Genomic DNA, 17,789 nt, shown 5'->3' with positions numbered 1-17,789 from the left:
TGCAGTCATTGGTGTAGAGAGAATAAAGGAGAGGGGGGAGTATAAACACTGCAAGACGATGAACGTTTGACATTTTTTTATTTTGAATAGACATGAAGTAACCCGTATGCTTTTATTTTTCAGCTAAATATGTGGATTCAAAGCTCCGAGCTGGGAACAAAGAGGCGACTGATGAAGAGCTTGAGAAGATGCTGGATAAGATTATGATAATATTTAGATTTATTTATGGTATGTTTATAATTGATTTTTGTTCACCTCTAAATGATAGCAAATTATTACGTCCCCACCATTGGACCAGTGAATAGAAATGTTTTGCTGTGATGCAGAGCGACATACAACTGAAGTTGATAGCAGAGACCAGTAACCAGGATTGGAGTTGGATGTCAGAGTTCCTGCATTTGTTTATCATCCAGATACTTTGTTGGGAATGTTGATGTTGAGTGTTCAATTGGCCGAGCTTTTGTTGTCTATCTTTCAACCCTCTCTTCCTCCATCATGGCTGAGTTGTCTCCCAGTATGTTTTATCAAGACTCACGATGAACGGTAAATTGGATGAGGAATTGAAGGGTATTGGATCTTGAGCCCACCACAACAATGAATCTGTTGTAATCAGGACAAAAACAATGATTAATATAGCAGTGGCAAATTTAACAAAATTAATACCAAACATCTGACATTCAAACTATTTGCTTGCATTGAATTGCTAATTGAATTCGCATTTTATATCACTTTTTTAACAACTTTTTTAAAAATACTTGGGTGGATTTCAAGGGATAATAAACATTTATTGTTTAGGATATCAGCATTTGGCAGCAGTAAATTATAAACCTAGTTTTCTGTTCATTAAGCAAGGAAACAGTTCCTTCAGCCCAACTTGGCCCTTTACTAATAGAATTTCAATTTTTTAGAAGGAAAAAAGAGCAAAGGGCTTTAAATCTATATTTCTATGTTTTGAAAATTAACAGGAAAAGACGTATTTGAGGCATTTTACAAGAAGGACTTGGCAAAGAGACTATTGGTGGGAAAGAGTGCATCAGTGGATGCAGAAAAATCGATGCTGTCCAAATTGAAACATGGTGAGTTTGCTTTTGTTAAAGAAATTGAGTTGGAATGTTTGCTCAACTTCCTGAAGGCATTAAAAAAAACCCAGATTATTCCAGTCGTACTTGTATCTTTGTTTTGGTTCATTTTTGGGGAAAAATACTCAACCTTGAAATTCAGACTTCTGAATGTTGAAACAAATTGTCTCAAAACAATTAAGTGAATGTATTTTAACCCTTATTTGTCTGTAAATCACAAAGTCCTCACTAATACCCATTTTGCTCATGTGATTTCAATGCCACGAGCCATTCTGTAATTAAATGTTGTTTTTCTCGTAATCGCCCACTGCACTACATAATCAATGGTTCTGGCATTAGAGGTGTATCTCATCAGCTGGATGATTTTTATTGTGAATTTTTGATAGTTTTGTTTTCTTTAAATTATTTGAGTTTACAATTTGTTCATGAAAAGTAAATGTATCATTCAAAGTTGCACTTATCTAGTTTGTGTTCTATTTCCATTGATTCTAAATATATATTTAATATAAATTTGTGTTTTCAAACCTTTTAATTGATTATCTTATTAAGCATTAATTCAATTTGATACAATAGCAATAAGGCTGTTGGGCGGTGCTCGACAAATTAGTCTTTTTAACCCTTCCCCAATTTAGGTAATAAAAACATGCCAAGAGGATGTGTCAGTCATTTGGGTTTTTGATATCGTCCATTGAAACAGTTTTTTTGTCCCCCCCCCCCCCCCCGTACCTTTAAAATGACAGTAATTCACTGCATACTTGTTATTTTGGGTAATCTATTATAAAATCTTTCTTTTTAAGAATGTGGCGCTGCATTCACCAGCAAATTGGAAGGAATGTTCAGAGACATGGAGCTCTCAAAAGATATTATGATCCAGTTTAAACAGGTATCACATTTAAATTTAGATTGTTCAGTTGGTACTACTGTGTTTATTTTTAAAACTGCTTGTGATTGTCAATAATATATTCAGAGTTTATTTTAAGCTTTTTATCGTATTTTTTCTAAGGTTCAGTTTTTTCACCAACTGGTTAGGCCAAGATTTCTCTGCTAATAATTAAGTAACATGCCTCGATCATCTGATACCCAAGTACTGTTTCAGACATTATTAACTTTTTCTTCACCATCCATTATTTCTCAGTGTCATGCTCTTTCCAATATTCTCATCTTTGCTCTTGCATGACATTGATTCAATTGTTGCAAAAACACAGCCCATAGAATTTGTAGTATTAATGACTTAGCAGAAAGTTCATTGGTTTTACAGATTGAACTGCATTCTTTTCCGTCATAAGTTTAACTTTGAAAAATATAGATTTAAGTAACGTATATTTGCATTCGGTAACATCAGTATTGTTAGTTGTGTATGAGAAAATACTTTATAAACAGAAGCAATGAACAAAAAGCAATCATGCGAGACCTTGAAAATTAATATTTAGGCCACAGCTGAAGAATTGTGTCTGAAAAAAGTATATTGAGGCCCAGAAATGTGACATGTTAAGTATTTCAGGGTGAAATTAGGGATTAGTTTTGTTATCATTGCAAAATGGAGCAGCTGTGGGTGGTCTCCTTTGATCTGAAGAGAAATAAACAACAGGGCTATTCAACACTTGAGTGGTTTTAGTAGAAGTAATAAGAAAAATAATGTTCCTACTGGCATGTAACAGAGGTCCTGGATTTAAACTAACTGACAAAAGAATAGCTGGGGGCAGAAAGCTGGATGATGGGCCAAACTAAAACAATAACCCTTTCAGAAAACAGAAGCAATGGACCAACTTCCCCTTCTTTGCTTTAGTCCGTGATATTAGTTCAAATACATTTTTAGAAAGCTATTTTGAACACATTCTCTACTTACACTCATTCCTGGTTGAGTTGTCCCTGACTTCCTCAAATCCATAACATTGCCTAATCTGCTATGTTTGTTTCCATTTGCTGACATTGGTGAATAGTTACAACTTTTATGACCAGCTTTACTTTCTTTTACAAATGTGAATAATAGAAATTCTATTTACAGATCTTTAAGATTTTAAAATTATTTTGTTGGGTAGTTTTCAAATCAATTTACAGTTACTGAAAATATTTTATCTTGGCCTAAAGTGTGCTAATTTCATATTCAGTATTTTGGGGGAAATCCTATTTCTAAAAATGTCTAATCATCTAAATACACAGCATAACTTTTTTCTTTATACAATAAAGCTTCTTTCTCAGGAGCATCAGAAGCTGAGGGGAGACCTAATAATAACATGTATAAAATCATGAGGGTGGAAATATTAAAGACTACAGGGCATAGCTTTAAAATGAAAGGGGCAACATTTAAAGGATGTGTGGGCAAGTTATAGAGGCTACTAGGTGCCTGGAGGGTGGTGGAGGTAGATACAATAGTAGTGTTTAAGAGGCTTTTAGATCGTCACATGGATGTGCAGGGAATAGAGGGGTATTGATCATGTGCTGGTAAATAAGATTAGCTTAGCTTGGCATATAAGGCACAGACATTGCAGGCCTGCTCCTTTGCAATATTTTTCTGTCTTCTATGACAAATGTTCATAAGGCAAAATATGTTAAAGTTGTGTGAGATTGGTATCGATATTAATAATACCAGGTTCTCATGATCCAAAGCTTGCCACACCCAGAAAGAAACGCGTGTTATAAAAGAAAATAGCATTTATTCGTGCTCCTTCCATTTAGCTAGAAAGGAAACATTAAGGAGTAAGTGACCAACAGCATTGTAGATTGAGTACAATGTGGGAAAATGTGATATTATTTACTTTGGTAGGAAAAATAGCAAGATATTATTTTAGTTTAAATGTTTGGAGGTTGCAAAATGTTGATGGTTAAAAGGTTAAGCGTGTCTCTGGTTTTTCACAGTACATGCAAAATCAGAACATACCAGGGAATCTTGAACTGACTGTAAACATCCTCACAATGGGCTACTGGCCAACTTATGTGCCCATGGAAGTTCATTTACCCCTGGAGGTTAGTATTTTATGTTAAGTCTGAACAAGTCATTGCAATAAAATTATGATAGGAATCATGCAGCAAGCAGATTTTAGTTTCCATACCGGAAGAACAGCACCTCGTGTTCTGCTTGGGTAACACATACCTCAATGATATGAACATTGAATTTTGAGTTGTATTCCCCTACCCCTCTTTTCCACCTCTGCACACACATTGTTCCCACCACACCTTGCCTTATTCCTTTCCCCTCCTGCTTACCCTCATCTCCCACCCCTCCCATCATAGTCCTCCATTTCCCTTTTATTCCCCTTCTTTCCCCTCCACTCTGTCCCCTTTTGTCTCCAACCCTCCGCCTGGCTTTACATTTCACTCCCCCTCTTTCTTTATCTGGTACCCATTTGTCTCCCTTTTACCTCCAGTCGTTGTTACTATCTCCACCCATCTGCCAACCACCTCTTCTCCTGCACCTGTAATCACCTATCACTTACCGTGCTTTGCCCTGACGTCTCTACCTTTCTTTTTCAGCTTTCCTTTTCCACTCCTTCAGCCCAAAGAAGGAGTTCCTGTCCCAAAAGGTTGTCTGTCCATTTCTCTCCCCAGATGCTGCCTGACACGAGTTTCTCCAGCACTTGGTGTTGCTGAAGATTCTAGCATCTTCAGTCTCTGTGTCTCTGTATTTGCTCAAATATAACTTTAACCTTCAATATCAAAGTCTTTACAGTGGCATTATTTTTTATTAGAATCAGAGCACTCACCCATGAAGAAGACCAGTTTCCTTGGATTCTAATCAAATTCTTCCCAATAGCTGATATAGCAGCATTAAACCACTTGATACATTGCCTTAACAGCACATAGATCTGCAATGTTAAACAATCCAAAATGTTGCTTCTTGTTTTCCTTTTGTGTAGATGGTGAAACTTCAGGAGATTTTCAAGACCTTTTATCTGGGTAAGCACAGTGGTAGGAAGTTACAGTGGCAGTCAACGTTGGGTCATTGCGTACTGAAAGCAGAATTTAAAGAGGTATGTTTCAAAATTTGGCCTTTTTAAAATCGTTATTAAACGAGCTACTGAAATAATAGGATATGCATGAAGCTTAAATAATTAATTTGGTGAATCTGAGCTCTAAGAATGTTTATTCTGCATGATTTAGGGTTTTATGATGATTTAAGTGTCAGAATATCATGGATTTAAGCCCAAATGATGGATTTGAAACTAATCTCTGCTGTTTATTGAATTGGAAGTGTCACAAAAAAATATTAATGTGAACTGAAAGGATAAGGAAGGGTGGTAGACACTGCCAGAATAATTTAAATTTGTTATCTTGGGGTTATTGTTGGTTGGTTGTTTGATTTTGTATGACCAAACCTCTGAAGTAAATCTTGCCTATCTTTAAGGTGTGCACTGTGTAATGAGGGATCACTTCAGATAGTCCCTGCTTTCCCTCTCTATCCCCTCCCCCTTCCCACTTCTCCCACTAATCTTCTTGTCTCCAACTACATTCTATCTTTGTTCTGCCCCCTCCCCTGATATCAGTCTGAAGAAGGGTCTCGACCCGAAACGTCACCCATTCCTTCTCTCTCGAGATGCTGCCTGACCCGCTGAGTTCCTCCAGCATTTTGTGTCTACCACTGTGTAATGATGTAGGCACTGGGTTTTCTCTGGATCAGTTCACAGTTATAAAATGATTTTTTTTTTTCCCCATGCTTGTCACTAAGAATCCTTCATGAAATTATATTTGGTATACTCCTCATCCAGTTCCCTTGGTTCCAACAAAAATCAGGATGGGTGGGATAGAAAGTTGGTGTCAGTAGATCTAACCCTGCAGGCATGGCAGTTAGCAAAAAGCGAGGGAATAGGCTATCATTGCAATTAATGGTAGTGGTAGCCCACTGACACTAAAATGCACAGGAGGATTTCTGAAAAGAAAAATCGATGATCTATTTGAGCACCAAATTCACAAATGCAGTTATTCAAGATGTTCAATTTTTTCCTACATGGTATTAGCTCTTACAAAGATCCTCACAATCTATCTGGCTTGGATTGCATCGACAAACTCCTTGCATCTCCTGTCCTGAGCAGGATTTTCCACTGCAGCACTTCACTTGGGAATTACGTTTACAATGGCTAACTCATTTATTCAACCGTTGCAAGTATCCAATGATGACATGAAAATATATCTTTAAACTTTGGAAAAGAATAGATTGAACTGGGATTAATGCTTTCTGACATTTGCTGCCTAGAATAACACTTTGCCATTGTGACTGCTATCCACAAGAGTCTAGGTCAGGGGTGTCAAACTAATTTTAGATCATGGGCCAGAATAGGCAAAACACTTCATGCGGGCCGGATCAGCAAACACACACGCGCGTGCTCCCACAGCTTTCGTCACCTTCGTTTTTTCACCCTGTTCTCATGTGTCTCAGTCTCTGCTATAACTACAAAGTGTTTCACTTTACGAATTTTGTTTCTTATGAAGAAGATTGCCTAGCAAGCATTACTTGTATGATTGGTATCTAGGCCCTAGATGGAGTGGATGTGGAAATAATGTTTCCAGTAATAGGAGAGTCTAGTACCAGAGGTCACAGCATGAGAAGAAAAAGGTCATACATTCAAAATGGAGATGAGGAGGAATGGGTGATGAATCTGTGGAATTCATTGCTACAGACAGCGGTGGAGGCCAAGACATTGGGTATTATTAAGGCAGAGATTGATAGGTCTTGATTAGGTTACAGAGAGAAAGAAGACAATAGAATGTGGTTGAGAGAGAAAATAGATCAGGCATGGTTGAATGGCAAAGTAGACGATGGGTTAAATGGCCTAATTCTGTTCCCCTGTCTTGTAGTCGTCCTGCAGTGTTTATGTATTGCCCACAATGGGCTGGCTGGGTGGTGAACAGCCAAACAGCAGCTTCCTGGCATGGTGAAAGATGGTATGTCCATCATCTCACCTGAAAGCCCCACTCTCCATCCTTCTTATTGGTTTTCTTCCTTCCCCTCACATCCTCTCCCCTCACCACTCATGTCCTTCTCTACCCTCACCTTCTTCCTCACCTGCCCTCCCTTTCCTCAGCCTATCCCTTCTCTCATCCCCACTTCCTTCCTTCCAACTACTCCCCCACTCCCCTCCCTTACTTTATCCTCTCTCTTTCCTTACTTCATCCCTAAATCCCCTCCCTTCCCTCATCCCTAAACACCATTCATCTGCTCCCTTCCTCACACGTTCCCTCCCTACTTGCTTTCTTTTCCACCTACTTCCCCGCTCCACTCCCTCAACACCCTCTCTTCCCTTCCTCATCCCTAAAAACCCTCCCTTCCCTCATCTGCTTCCCCTCCCCTTCCTTTAACACCACCATCTCCCTTATCTTCCCTATTCCCGCATAACTACCAGCACGTCTTCACATCCCACCTAACCTTAACCCAAACCCAGAGCGCTCGCACTGGAGAGCAGCTCAGATTTTGGATCGCTGGCTGCGCCACAGTGCGGCGACTTCCCATCAGCCTCTACCCACGCACTCACCTGGGTTTCAGGTACACACGGTGGCGGTCTCTGTGGCGGCAGCCCAGGCACTTCCCGGTGTTCACAACAATGCTAAGACTCGCCACCTTCCCCAGCGCGGCCTCTTCCCGCCCTTTTAACCACATGGCCGAATATGGCCGTAGCTTCCACTCATCCCCGGGAGCTGGGGAGTGGGGAGGTTTTTTATCCCAAATCATCCCGTTTGACACAGTAGTTTGACACCCCTGGCCTAGGTCATTAAAAGAAAATTTGCAGAAAGGTATTTATAAAATTAACATCAAACTGTTCCACGCTTTCTGTTTTCACGCATACCGAAGCAGTAGCTTTAAAATACTTGCATTTTGTTTCCAGAGATACTCTAGTGTGGTATATGCTCTGAAGTTTAGAATGGAGAAAAAATGACTCTCTGCAAAACTCGAAGCCCTTTTCGATCGTCAGTGGAGCCTCCCAACTTGCATGTTCTGCCATGAAACACAGCAAATGCCTGGCATCATCTCTTAAACTGGATCTGCAGGAATGCCTTCACCTCACAAGCTAAGCAGTTCAAGTAGACAGCTCACCACCACTGCCATCAGAATGCATTTCGGGATGGAGAACAAATCCTGTCCAATCCTGTGAATATCTCTAAACTAAAACAATTGCAGTTACTGTCAATTAACACATTTAAAAACATTTAATAGTTTTATCAGGACATTACCTATGTGTTGTAAAGTGGTAAATAGGATAGCTCCTCATAACTTAAAGATGTTCAAAATTAATTCAGGTAAGTTGTGACAGCCATTTAATAATAGAAATAATATTTTTTAAATGTTATCTCCTTTTACGATAGGGTAAGAAAGAGCTTCAAGTGTCACTTTTCCAAACTCTGGTACTACTCATGTTTAATGAAGGGGAAGAGTTCAGTTTGGAGGAAATTAAAACTGCAACTGGAATAGGTTTGTGTTCTTTTATTTTAACCGAAAATGGAGATTTCATTGAATGACAGTATAATATATCTGTAGGTGTCCATAAGCTATCAGTAGTAAATTGAACAAAACTAAATGGGGAAATGCAAATCTAAGAAAGCAAATGTCAGAAACTTAACTTATTTTTTAATCAAAGTCATTCTACTGCAAAGTAGAATAGAAACAGAGCAAGATTGTTAAATTCTGGAGCAATGGATTTCATTTATTTTGTAATTATCCTCTAAATGTAATAATTAATTGGTTTGGTTTATACTAGTTAGATGATTTTAGTTGTGGCTGCTAATTAAGGCACATGACTTAACCTGAAAAATTGAGATTTTTTTTTCTTGTTGTCCAATGATTTTTGCACACTTGCTCATCCATTTTTGCATGAACATTAGATGAGACTAGTATCAGCTGTGATGTCCTTCAATTTTGAAAAGCCTGCTCTCATTCACTGCCTTGGCACACAAGAAAATAGCCAATTACTCAAAATACTGGGAAAGGGTTTGTAGTATAATTATTGTCAAAGGGCCAAAGTCTTCTCAAATGCTTGTATAAAGTTGTTAATTATGAACATTTCATCATCAGAGGATGGAGAGTTACGAAGAACATTACAGTCATTGGCATGTGGCAAAGCACGTGTACTGACCAAGACTCCAAAAAGCAAAGACATAGAAGACTGTGATAAATTCACCTGTAATGATGATTTTAAACACAAGTTGTTCAGGATCAAGATTAACCAGATCCAGATGAAAGAAACGGTATGCAAAACCCCTCATTTCTTGAGAGGGCAACCAATTAAAATACACAGAACACTAATTGTGCACTGTCAGTGTGAATGTTTGTACTGTTGAACTATAAGGGTTGTTAGTTTTGCTGGTTGGAGTACTCTTTTGGGATCTAATGATTCCATGCCAAAGCATGGGCACAGATCTCGATTTAGAAATTGCCCCATAACTAAATCATTAAGTTTATTTAGCCACTTGTACCAACTATTCCATGGACTATTGAGTGTGAAAGACTGCACCCCCAGCATGGCAGCTTTGGTTATACTTTCTTCTAAGTTTCTTTTATGAATTTTCCAATCATTTATCTCCCTTATTCTGGGTATGTTCTTTAGCTTGTCAGGTTGAAGGACTGATGATATTTGCTATTTTTGAAGCAATTACTTGTTGTTTACCTTTCTCTCTTTACTTCTCCTAAAGACTGGTGTATAGTTTTATCATGACATTACCTATGTGTTGTAAAGTGGTAAATGTCCCTTATTTATTTTCACAAGTAGTCATTCTGGATATCTGAGCCTGGACAGTTAATGTCAGTAGATTTTTGGCGTAAGAGTATATTATTTCATCACCCAATCTGTAGTTTTTTCTTTTGTTTATATTATTTCTCTTCCTCTCTTTTAAAACCAGAATCACTTGAAGATCAGCACGTTATTTACCTCGCAACCCTTATCTGCTGCTGCATCTTGTTACATCTGGATCATTGACCATGTTAAAATTAGCTTGGTACAGATGAGGATTGCTGTCAAAACCTAACTAACTGCACAAAAGAAAGCTGTCTTTCCCAGTGGGGGAAATTTTGAAAATTTAGGTTTTAATCCATATTGAAACCCATTCCCTAGGGTGAATTAAACAAAAATGGTTTACTTTCAAAATGGAACCATTAAATTTGATATCTATTCTAAAATATTTATTTGCCACAAGTTTGGTTCTCTAGTCCATCACTCTCTGGCCATTGTCTAAGGCTAATGCACGCCATTCTCAACCAACCTGTTTCCCCTCTATAGTACTTTCAAGATTACCTTCATATGTTTTGCTATATTAAAGGCACTGCAGAAGGAAAATAAACTTGTGAAACGCGAGTTCATAGTGTTGGTTTTGTAAACGTTTTTAATATCCCTTGACTCATTTTTACTTTGCAAACATAATTTCCATTTAATTTCAGTATCAGTAGGAAAGAACTGCAGATGCTGGTTTAAATCGAAGGTAGACACAATGCTGGAGTAACTCAGCGGGACAGGCAGCAACACTGGAGAGAAGGAATTGGTGATGTTTCATGTCGAGACCCTTCAGTCTGAAGAAGGGTCTCAACCTGAAACGTCACCCATTCCTTCTCTCCAGAGATGCTGCCTGTCCCGCTGAGTTGCTCCAGCTTTTTGTGTCTACCTTTAATTCCAGTATCAGTAAGGTTGGTGCGATTAGCTTTCAAGTATTGCAACTTTAACAGTTACTTTCTTTTTTATAGATTGAAGAACAGGTCAGCACTACTGAGAGAGTGTTCCAAGATAGGCAGTATCAAATAGATGCTGCCATTGTCCGAATCATGAAAATGAGAAAAACTTTGAGCCACAATCTTCTTGTATCTGAAGTATATAACCAGCTGAAATTTCCAGTCAAGGTATACACTACAGCCTTTTTGAATGTGGGTAATAGTATGTCAGGCATAAAGTTTGATGTAGAAAGGGGTCTTTTGATAATTTGATTTTATTAACGTAATTTTTCACCCTCTCAGAATCTGCAAAGGAATAATCATCAGGCATGGTGTGTTTGGGAGCAGGAGTGTGTTCATTCTAGGCCATCAGAATTTTCTAGATAAGAACAAGTAATTTGCTAAAATGAATTCAGAACTAAACCACAATCGGCATCACATTATTTTTTGCCATATAAATAACATTTCACATTTCTCCTTTCAGCCTGCTGATCTAAAGAAAAGAATCGAATCTTTAATTGACAGGGACTACATGGAGAGAGACAAAGAAAATACCAACCAATACAACTATGTGGCGTAGACATTCAGATGAAGACAAACTTCTTCAAGCACTTCAAACCTTGGGTGATCAATAGCTTAGTGCTATGATGTTAATCCCAGTAAATGAGTTTTTAGTTGGTATTGCCTAGAAATATATGGACGATGGCATTACTGAAATAACTGGGAGAGAACTTCGCTGAAGGAAAATGTGCCCATCCAGAGAGTACTTTGTGAATCTCTGCTAATGCTATTGGACTTCGACATGTTTGAGTTAACAGTGGTCACCAAAAGCAAGTGTGGCCCCTCCCCAACTTTCAAACTAACTTGGTAATTGTGAAGAACGGATGCAATACTAAGCTGCACCTCATCAGTTTTGTCTTCTTGATTAGCCACGTCATTGTTGAATCAATTTGAGTTGTGTCCATGTTTTCTGTGGAGCGACTGTTTTATTTTTCTCTTTTTCTTCTAAATGAGCATGTCTTCAGAACTACTTGATATCATTAGGCATCCCAACAGGTGTCATTCACACTTGAAACAGAATTGAGCGAAGCCTAATTGCTCACTATTTCTGAAAGTTTTATTTTAACCTGATTTTAGTATTGCAATGAAATAATTGGTATCAATCCTTAGTTGTGAACATTATCTTTAAATGTTTTATTTTACAAATATGGATTTTGTTCATTTTTGCCAGCATTTTTGACAACTAAAGGAGGTGCCAAAAGTGGAATGTGGGTAATAAACTATTGTCTGTAATGCAGTGATGTCTGTTTTGTATTTTGACCCTGCTGGAAAATTCCAAAGCATTTGCCATGTTGTATTTATCATTTATCATAACAGTAATAGATTTAACCACTGAGAATGCAGCAACATTTGGAGATTTATGGCTGGACATAACCTTTATCAGAGTGTAGTCTGCAGAAATACATTTTTGTTTCAACCTTTGCTCAGCTTGGGTTGTGTAAAATCTTGATCATTTCCTGTATTATTAAACCTTATGTGGAGGGGAGGTAAAGAGAAAAGAACCTGATAAAAATGTCTGTTAAACTGCTCAGTTCTTTGGCAATTGTGAAAATTAAACATCAAATGAACAACAAGAGGCCTTTGTACTTACAAGCGGGCAACAGAGGTGCACAAAGACTACTGTGGCTTTTCCAAATGAAATTGTTATATATGTACATATGTGTCCCTTACCGAAAGTGAATGAGGTCCATATTCAAGGTTTTTGTGTTGAATAAATATTGAATAAATAGTTTTTGTGTAATAAGTCTAATTAATTTCCCTTTCTCTTCCCATGTTAGCAATGGGTTTGGGAGAGTTTAATTGTTCAGCTATAAATACAAAATTGTTCGAGCTAAGAAAAGATTCAGTCTGGATAATGGATTTTCACTTCAGGATAGTAACTTCTGCGGGAAAGACTATTTTACTCCTGGTTGCAAGCAGGATTAGGCTTAGATGTGTGTGTTCATTCATGGTTGAATTGTGTTGGTGTACAGAGGATTGCTAGCACCTGTTGCATGTCCCTCAGCTGGAGTTAATGTCAAGAGAGATGGAATATTGCTCGATGGGGAAAAAAACCCAATCTCTTGTTACTGCATAATGCTGCCTCATTCCAGGTGCAATTCTCAATCCAATTTCTGTCACTACTTCCATTGTATGCAATTTTGTTCATGAACAACTGGACATTTTAATTGATAGTCAAATGATGCAGCGATGGTTTTGGTGCAAGCCGTGTAATGGAACTGTAAGTTGACTTGGAAAATCTGATTCTATGGTTCTACATCATTAAACATCAGGAGACCAGCTACATGATATGGAATTGATACAGAGTTTGAGAAATCTGTCGGTGAGAGAAGAAACTGTTGGAGAGATAATAATTCTATTGTAATTACAGTCACATTAAATTACATTTTTCTGCAGATTCTTTAGTCATTTCTTCAGCCACAGGTTCTTTTATATCACTTTAGCCACATATTATGTTGCCCTTTCAGCCATAGGTTTTGAAATTAGTAGGGTTCCTTGATAATATTCTTGTACAACAGGAGGCCATGATTTTGACACTGAATTTACCCCAGAAGTAAAGTCACAAGATAATCTATGGTTCATGCCAATGCAATGATGGTATCCCAAACTGCACATTGCAAGAGTCAAGGATGGAGTCTTGTTCATCATTAGCAAAAAGAATTCAATCCTGCATTTCAGATGATCTAGTCAGAATCATAAATTATATCTTCTATAATTTTGTGACTATCCTTTGTTATTCCATTTTGGCTTCTTTAGTCGTACATCAAATGGACAAATGTTACTCGCTTATCATTTGGGAAGGTGCTGGGGAAAGGTGATAAGTGATGATTGATTTTTTGCTTCTGAAGGCGAAACAAACTGGGAAGAACGAACTGCACCTGTGAATTAACAAGAGAGTTTTGTCATTACATTTACTTGCAAACTAGACTGTTGTTATATTGTGGTTAGATGCTTTGGCAACCCATGGACAGAAACAAATTTTTTATTACATTTTTCATTACTACTCCCACTTTCTAATTCCATTTACTTCTGTGTATGCTCACAAGGAGAGGCATTGTTCTTATATACTGGTAGTTAAAGTTCCCAGCTATCTGAACATTGGATCTGGTTATATGATAGGCAAGTAAATGAATGTTGAAAACAAGTGGGTGGATCATTATCTTCCTGATTGGTGGAACAATTCCAAGTGGCCAGATGATCTGCTCTGCATTTTGTAACTTGCATTCTTGTGTCTATTTTTTCTTGCCTAGCTTTGGAAGCACTTTTTAATTAGTCTCATGTGTCTAATCTGTACACAAGCCACCATCCTTCAGTCCAATCCAAGCAAATTTGAATTCACCCGGGCCTGGTTCATTTGCCTTCTTCCAGCAACATAATTATACGTGGAACTTTATTGTTTTCCATAACCATGCTAAATCTGATATTTTGTTTTCACCATACCTTTCTCACAAAATTATTTCTGTCACTACATGAGCATTTGCAGTTGTAAGTTCTCAACCACACATCCTCCATAACCAGCATAGCCCCCAGAAAAGGACAAATTAGAGTTCCCCGGTACATGATTTGATTAGCGTAGGATTATTGTAAATGGTGGTTGATGGTCGGCATGGACTTGGTGGGCTGAAGGGCCTGCTTCCATGTTGTTTCTCTCTTATCTACCAGCAAGTGATTGTGTGAAAGTTGGAGAACAACTAAACCTTCCCAGAATGGAAAGGCGAGATCATACAAGTATGGGCAGCACAGTGGCATTGCTGGGAGAGCAGTGCCTCAAAGCCCCAGAGACTGGTTTGATCATGACTTTGGGTGACGTCTGTGTGGAACTTGCACGTTCTCCCTGTGATCACGTGGATTTCCTATGGGTTCTCCGATTTCCTCCCACATCCCAAAGATGTGCAGGTTGTAGATTAATTGGCCCTCTGCAAAACTGCCCCAAGTGTGTAGCGGAGTAGATGCAAAAGTGGGATAACAGAAATAGTGTGAACATGTGATCAATGGGCGGCATGGACTTGGTGGCTGTTTCCACTAAACTAAATAAATACTGTGGATTAATTGTGAACTTCTATGGTGGGTGGATAGCCAGGGCAAGGTTGGCTAGGGAGATGATGACGGTCGAGCATGGGGTATGTTGGTGGTTGATGTCAGAAGGGTGTGGTTGAAGGGATACAGTAGGTGGGGCTAGATAGCCTGTATTTTAGGAGTGTGTGGGAAGAATGTGTTGAATGAGTCACAGAGCCTCACGGCACGGAAACAGACCCTTCGGATCTACTTGTCTATGCTGATCGAATAGGTGTTCTGGGTTAGTCCCATTTGCCTGCATTTAGTCTATATTCCTCCCAACTCTTTCCGTCCACATATCTTTCCAAATAGATTTTGAAAGTGTAATTGTATCTACTCTGTAATTTCCTCTGGCAGTTTGTTCCAGATACTGATGATCCTCTGAATGAACTCTACATTTATAACAACTTGGACTTGGATCTTGAAAAATGGCACCAAAACATCTTGACTCTTGTATACTCTCAGTGTACTCTTCCTATGCACTTGTACTTAACTAAGATTGTGCTTGTGTATAGTAATACCTTTTTACTAAACTGTATGCAAAACTATGCAAAAAATAATTTCATTGAACCTCGATACATATGGCAATAGAGTACTATTGAATGATCCACTCCACCAACTTTTGCATTCTGCTCGGCTCAGTTTAGTTTATTGTCACGTGTACCAAGGTACATTGAAAAGCTTTTGTTGCGTGCTAACCAGTCAGCAGAAAGACAATACATGATTATAATGTATCTACAGTGTATCGATACATGATAAGGGAATAATGTTTAATGCAAGGTAATGCCAGAAAAGTCTGATCAAGGATATTTCGAGGGTCACTAAAGAGGTAGGTCGTAGTACAGCACTGCTCTCTGATTGTGGTAGGATGATTCATTGCTTGATAACAGCTGGGAAGAAACTGTCCCTGAATATATATTCAATATATTATCATTCAATATTCTTTCAATCGTCATTCAATACATTATCATTCCCAATTTACACCAACTCGAAAGTGATTATGCCATCAGTTATATCTTTTCCCTTTTCTGCTTTTTGCAGGTACTTTGTTACTCTATCTGATGAAGCATCCTGCACCAAAACGTTACCCATCCTTTTTCACCAGAGATGCTGCCTGACCTGTTGAGTTACTCCAGCATGTTGTGTCTACCTCTGTTATTTCCTGAATTGTTCTTCCTATGCCACTCGCTGACACATGGCATCTTCCATCCAACACCTGGTCCTCTTGCCCCAAAAAATGCAACTTTCTTTCTTGCACCATTTGTCCAGCCACTTAATCTCCTGTTTTGTCCTGCTATTCAAATAGTTGCACCAATGAGGTTTTGCTTTTTAAACTTTCATTGTAGTTCCTGAAACTATAGGATATGAAACATTTTATTTGTGTAGCAGTATTCCACACTGTTGCCCCTGACAAGTAGAAACTAATTTCCAACTTACTCATATCATTCACCTTGATATTCGAGAGCCATCATTTCATGTGGAATTTGAATAGGGATTTGTACTCAAATGTCACGTATCCATGTTCTTCAGAGATACTCAGCACTTTGTCTTTTTTTTGTAAAACCTCTGCTTTATAGAGTGTCATAGTTTGAAAGATGTACAGCACACAAAAAATGGCCCTTCGGCTCAATGTGTCCATTAAAATCATTTTACCCAGCTGCAGCTATCCTATTTGCTACCATTTGGTCTGTATCATTTGCCTTGCTATTGAAGTGTCTGTCTCAGTGTTTCTTAAATGTAATGATTTTATCCAATTTAATCCACTTCCTCTGGCAATGAGTTTTGTGTTTCAGTTACTTTGTGATTTAAAAAAAAGATTCCTCAGCTACCCTTTAGAAGTCCTTTCTCTTATCTTAAACCTAGGCCGTGTTTTTGTTATCCCTATCTGCACGTCTTACATTTTTGTATATCTGAGGGTGAGCCACCTTTGTCCCATGGATAAACAAGTTCAGCCTATCTATCTCTGTAATTAAATTTGTCCAATCCAGGCAACATCCTGATGAATTTCCTCTGCATTCTCCAGTACAATTACATTCTTCCTAGAGTGTGGTAATTCGAAATGTGTTCCAATACACACTGGATTCACTGAGGGTCAGGCAAAGGCCGCAAGTGTCCTTGTCATGATTCAGGCCGAGCAATTGTACAACAGCGGCCTCTGATCTATGGGCTATTCCTAGCGTCACAGGTGGAGGTGGACATGAGTGCTGCTGGAAAATCATCCGTTCAAGGAAAGATGATCTTTGGTCTGCTTGTAACCCACTGGTCTTCCAGCACAGTGAAATGGCTTTAATGGAATGGTGCCAACTGGCCTGTTTAAGACTGCAGGAGCACATGCTGACAGATCCACTGAAGCTTGTGCAGCTAATATAAAGGCCCTGTGCCTAAGGACCACAGAAGGTATTGGGTACTGCGGGGCTAGATCCAATGGGCGAAACCCTTCAAACAATCGAAGGGGATATCAACCCAAGGGCAATGAGTCATAACAGTACTATATCCAAAAGAGATGGGTTAAAAGCACTATACATAAAACCAGCAACGCAGAATGTTGCTAAGAAAGTAAACAGCTTTGCATTTGTTTGTTTTTTCTCTATATTTTGAATAACGTTTATTTTTAAAAGAAAAACTCCAAATACTTTCAAATCACATGCTACTCTGTGTCCAATTGTGGTTCTTTGCTGAACCTTGCTTCGACATCACCACCTGCATTAATTTCTCGATGGCATGAACGTGTTCTACATTTCTACAAGGCCCATGGCCTTCCACTAGAATTCGGCTCCGTATAACTGATCGAGAATGGTACACTCCAGAGGTTTGTTTTCCCCAAGTCTTGTAATGGTGGGACTGAAAACATGTCACAAGTTTTTTGCTCGAGAATCCTTCACGTAGAACAAAAGATCACAAAATGTCCACGTTTTCAAATTATTTAAAACTAGTTTTGTGTTTATAACTGCTGCTGCATTATCATTAAGTGC

General features: G+C 38.5%; 1 protein-coding gene across 1 annotated transcript in view; it reads left to right on the top strand.

Annotated features, from left to right (window-relative positions):
* LOC144600660 (cullin-4B-like) overlaps positions 1–12,453 on the top strand; it is a 39,374-nt gene extending 26,921 nt beyond the window's left edge. The window contains exons 12-20 of the mRNA XM_078412512.1: positions 124–228; positions 966–1,076; positions 1,877–1,962; positions 3,936–4,043; positions 4,934–5,047; positions 8,373–8,478; positions 9,079–9,251; positions 10,738–10,890; positions 11,186–12,453. Of these exons, the coding sequence (XP_078268638.1) occupies positions 124–228; positions 966–1,076; positions 1,877–1,962; positions 3,936–4,043; positions 4,934–5,047; positions 8,373–8,478; positions 9,079–9,251; positions 10,738–10,890; positions 11,186–11,281 (1,052 nt within the window). The 3' untranslated portion in view covers positions 11,282–12,453. The remainder of the gene's footprint in view (positions 1–123; positions 229–965; positions 1,077–1,876; positions 1,963–3,935; positions 4,044–4,933; positions 5,048–8,372; positions 8,479–9,078; positions 9,252–10,737; positions 10,891–11,185) is intronic.
* The last annotated feature ends 5,336 nt before the right edge of the window (positions 12,454–17,789 follow it).

Source organism: Rhinoraja longicauda, chromosome 15, assembly GCF_053455715.1.
Source record: "Rhinoraja longicauda isolate Sanriku21f chromosome 15, sRhiLon1.1, whole genome shotgun sequence".
Lineage (NCBI taxonomy): Eukaryota > Metazoa > Chordata > Chondrichthyes > Rajiformes > Arhynchobatidae > Rhinoraja > Rhinoraja longicauda.
The sequence above is the reverse complement of the archived record's forward strand: the minus strand, read 5'-3'. Positions and strand labels throughout refer to the sequence as shown.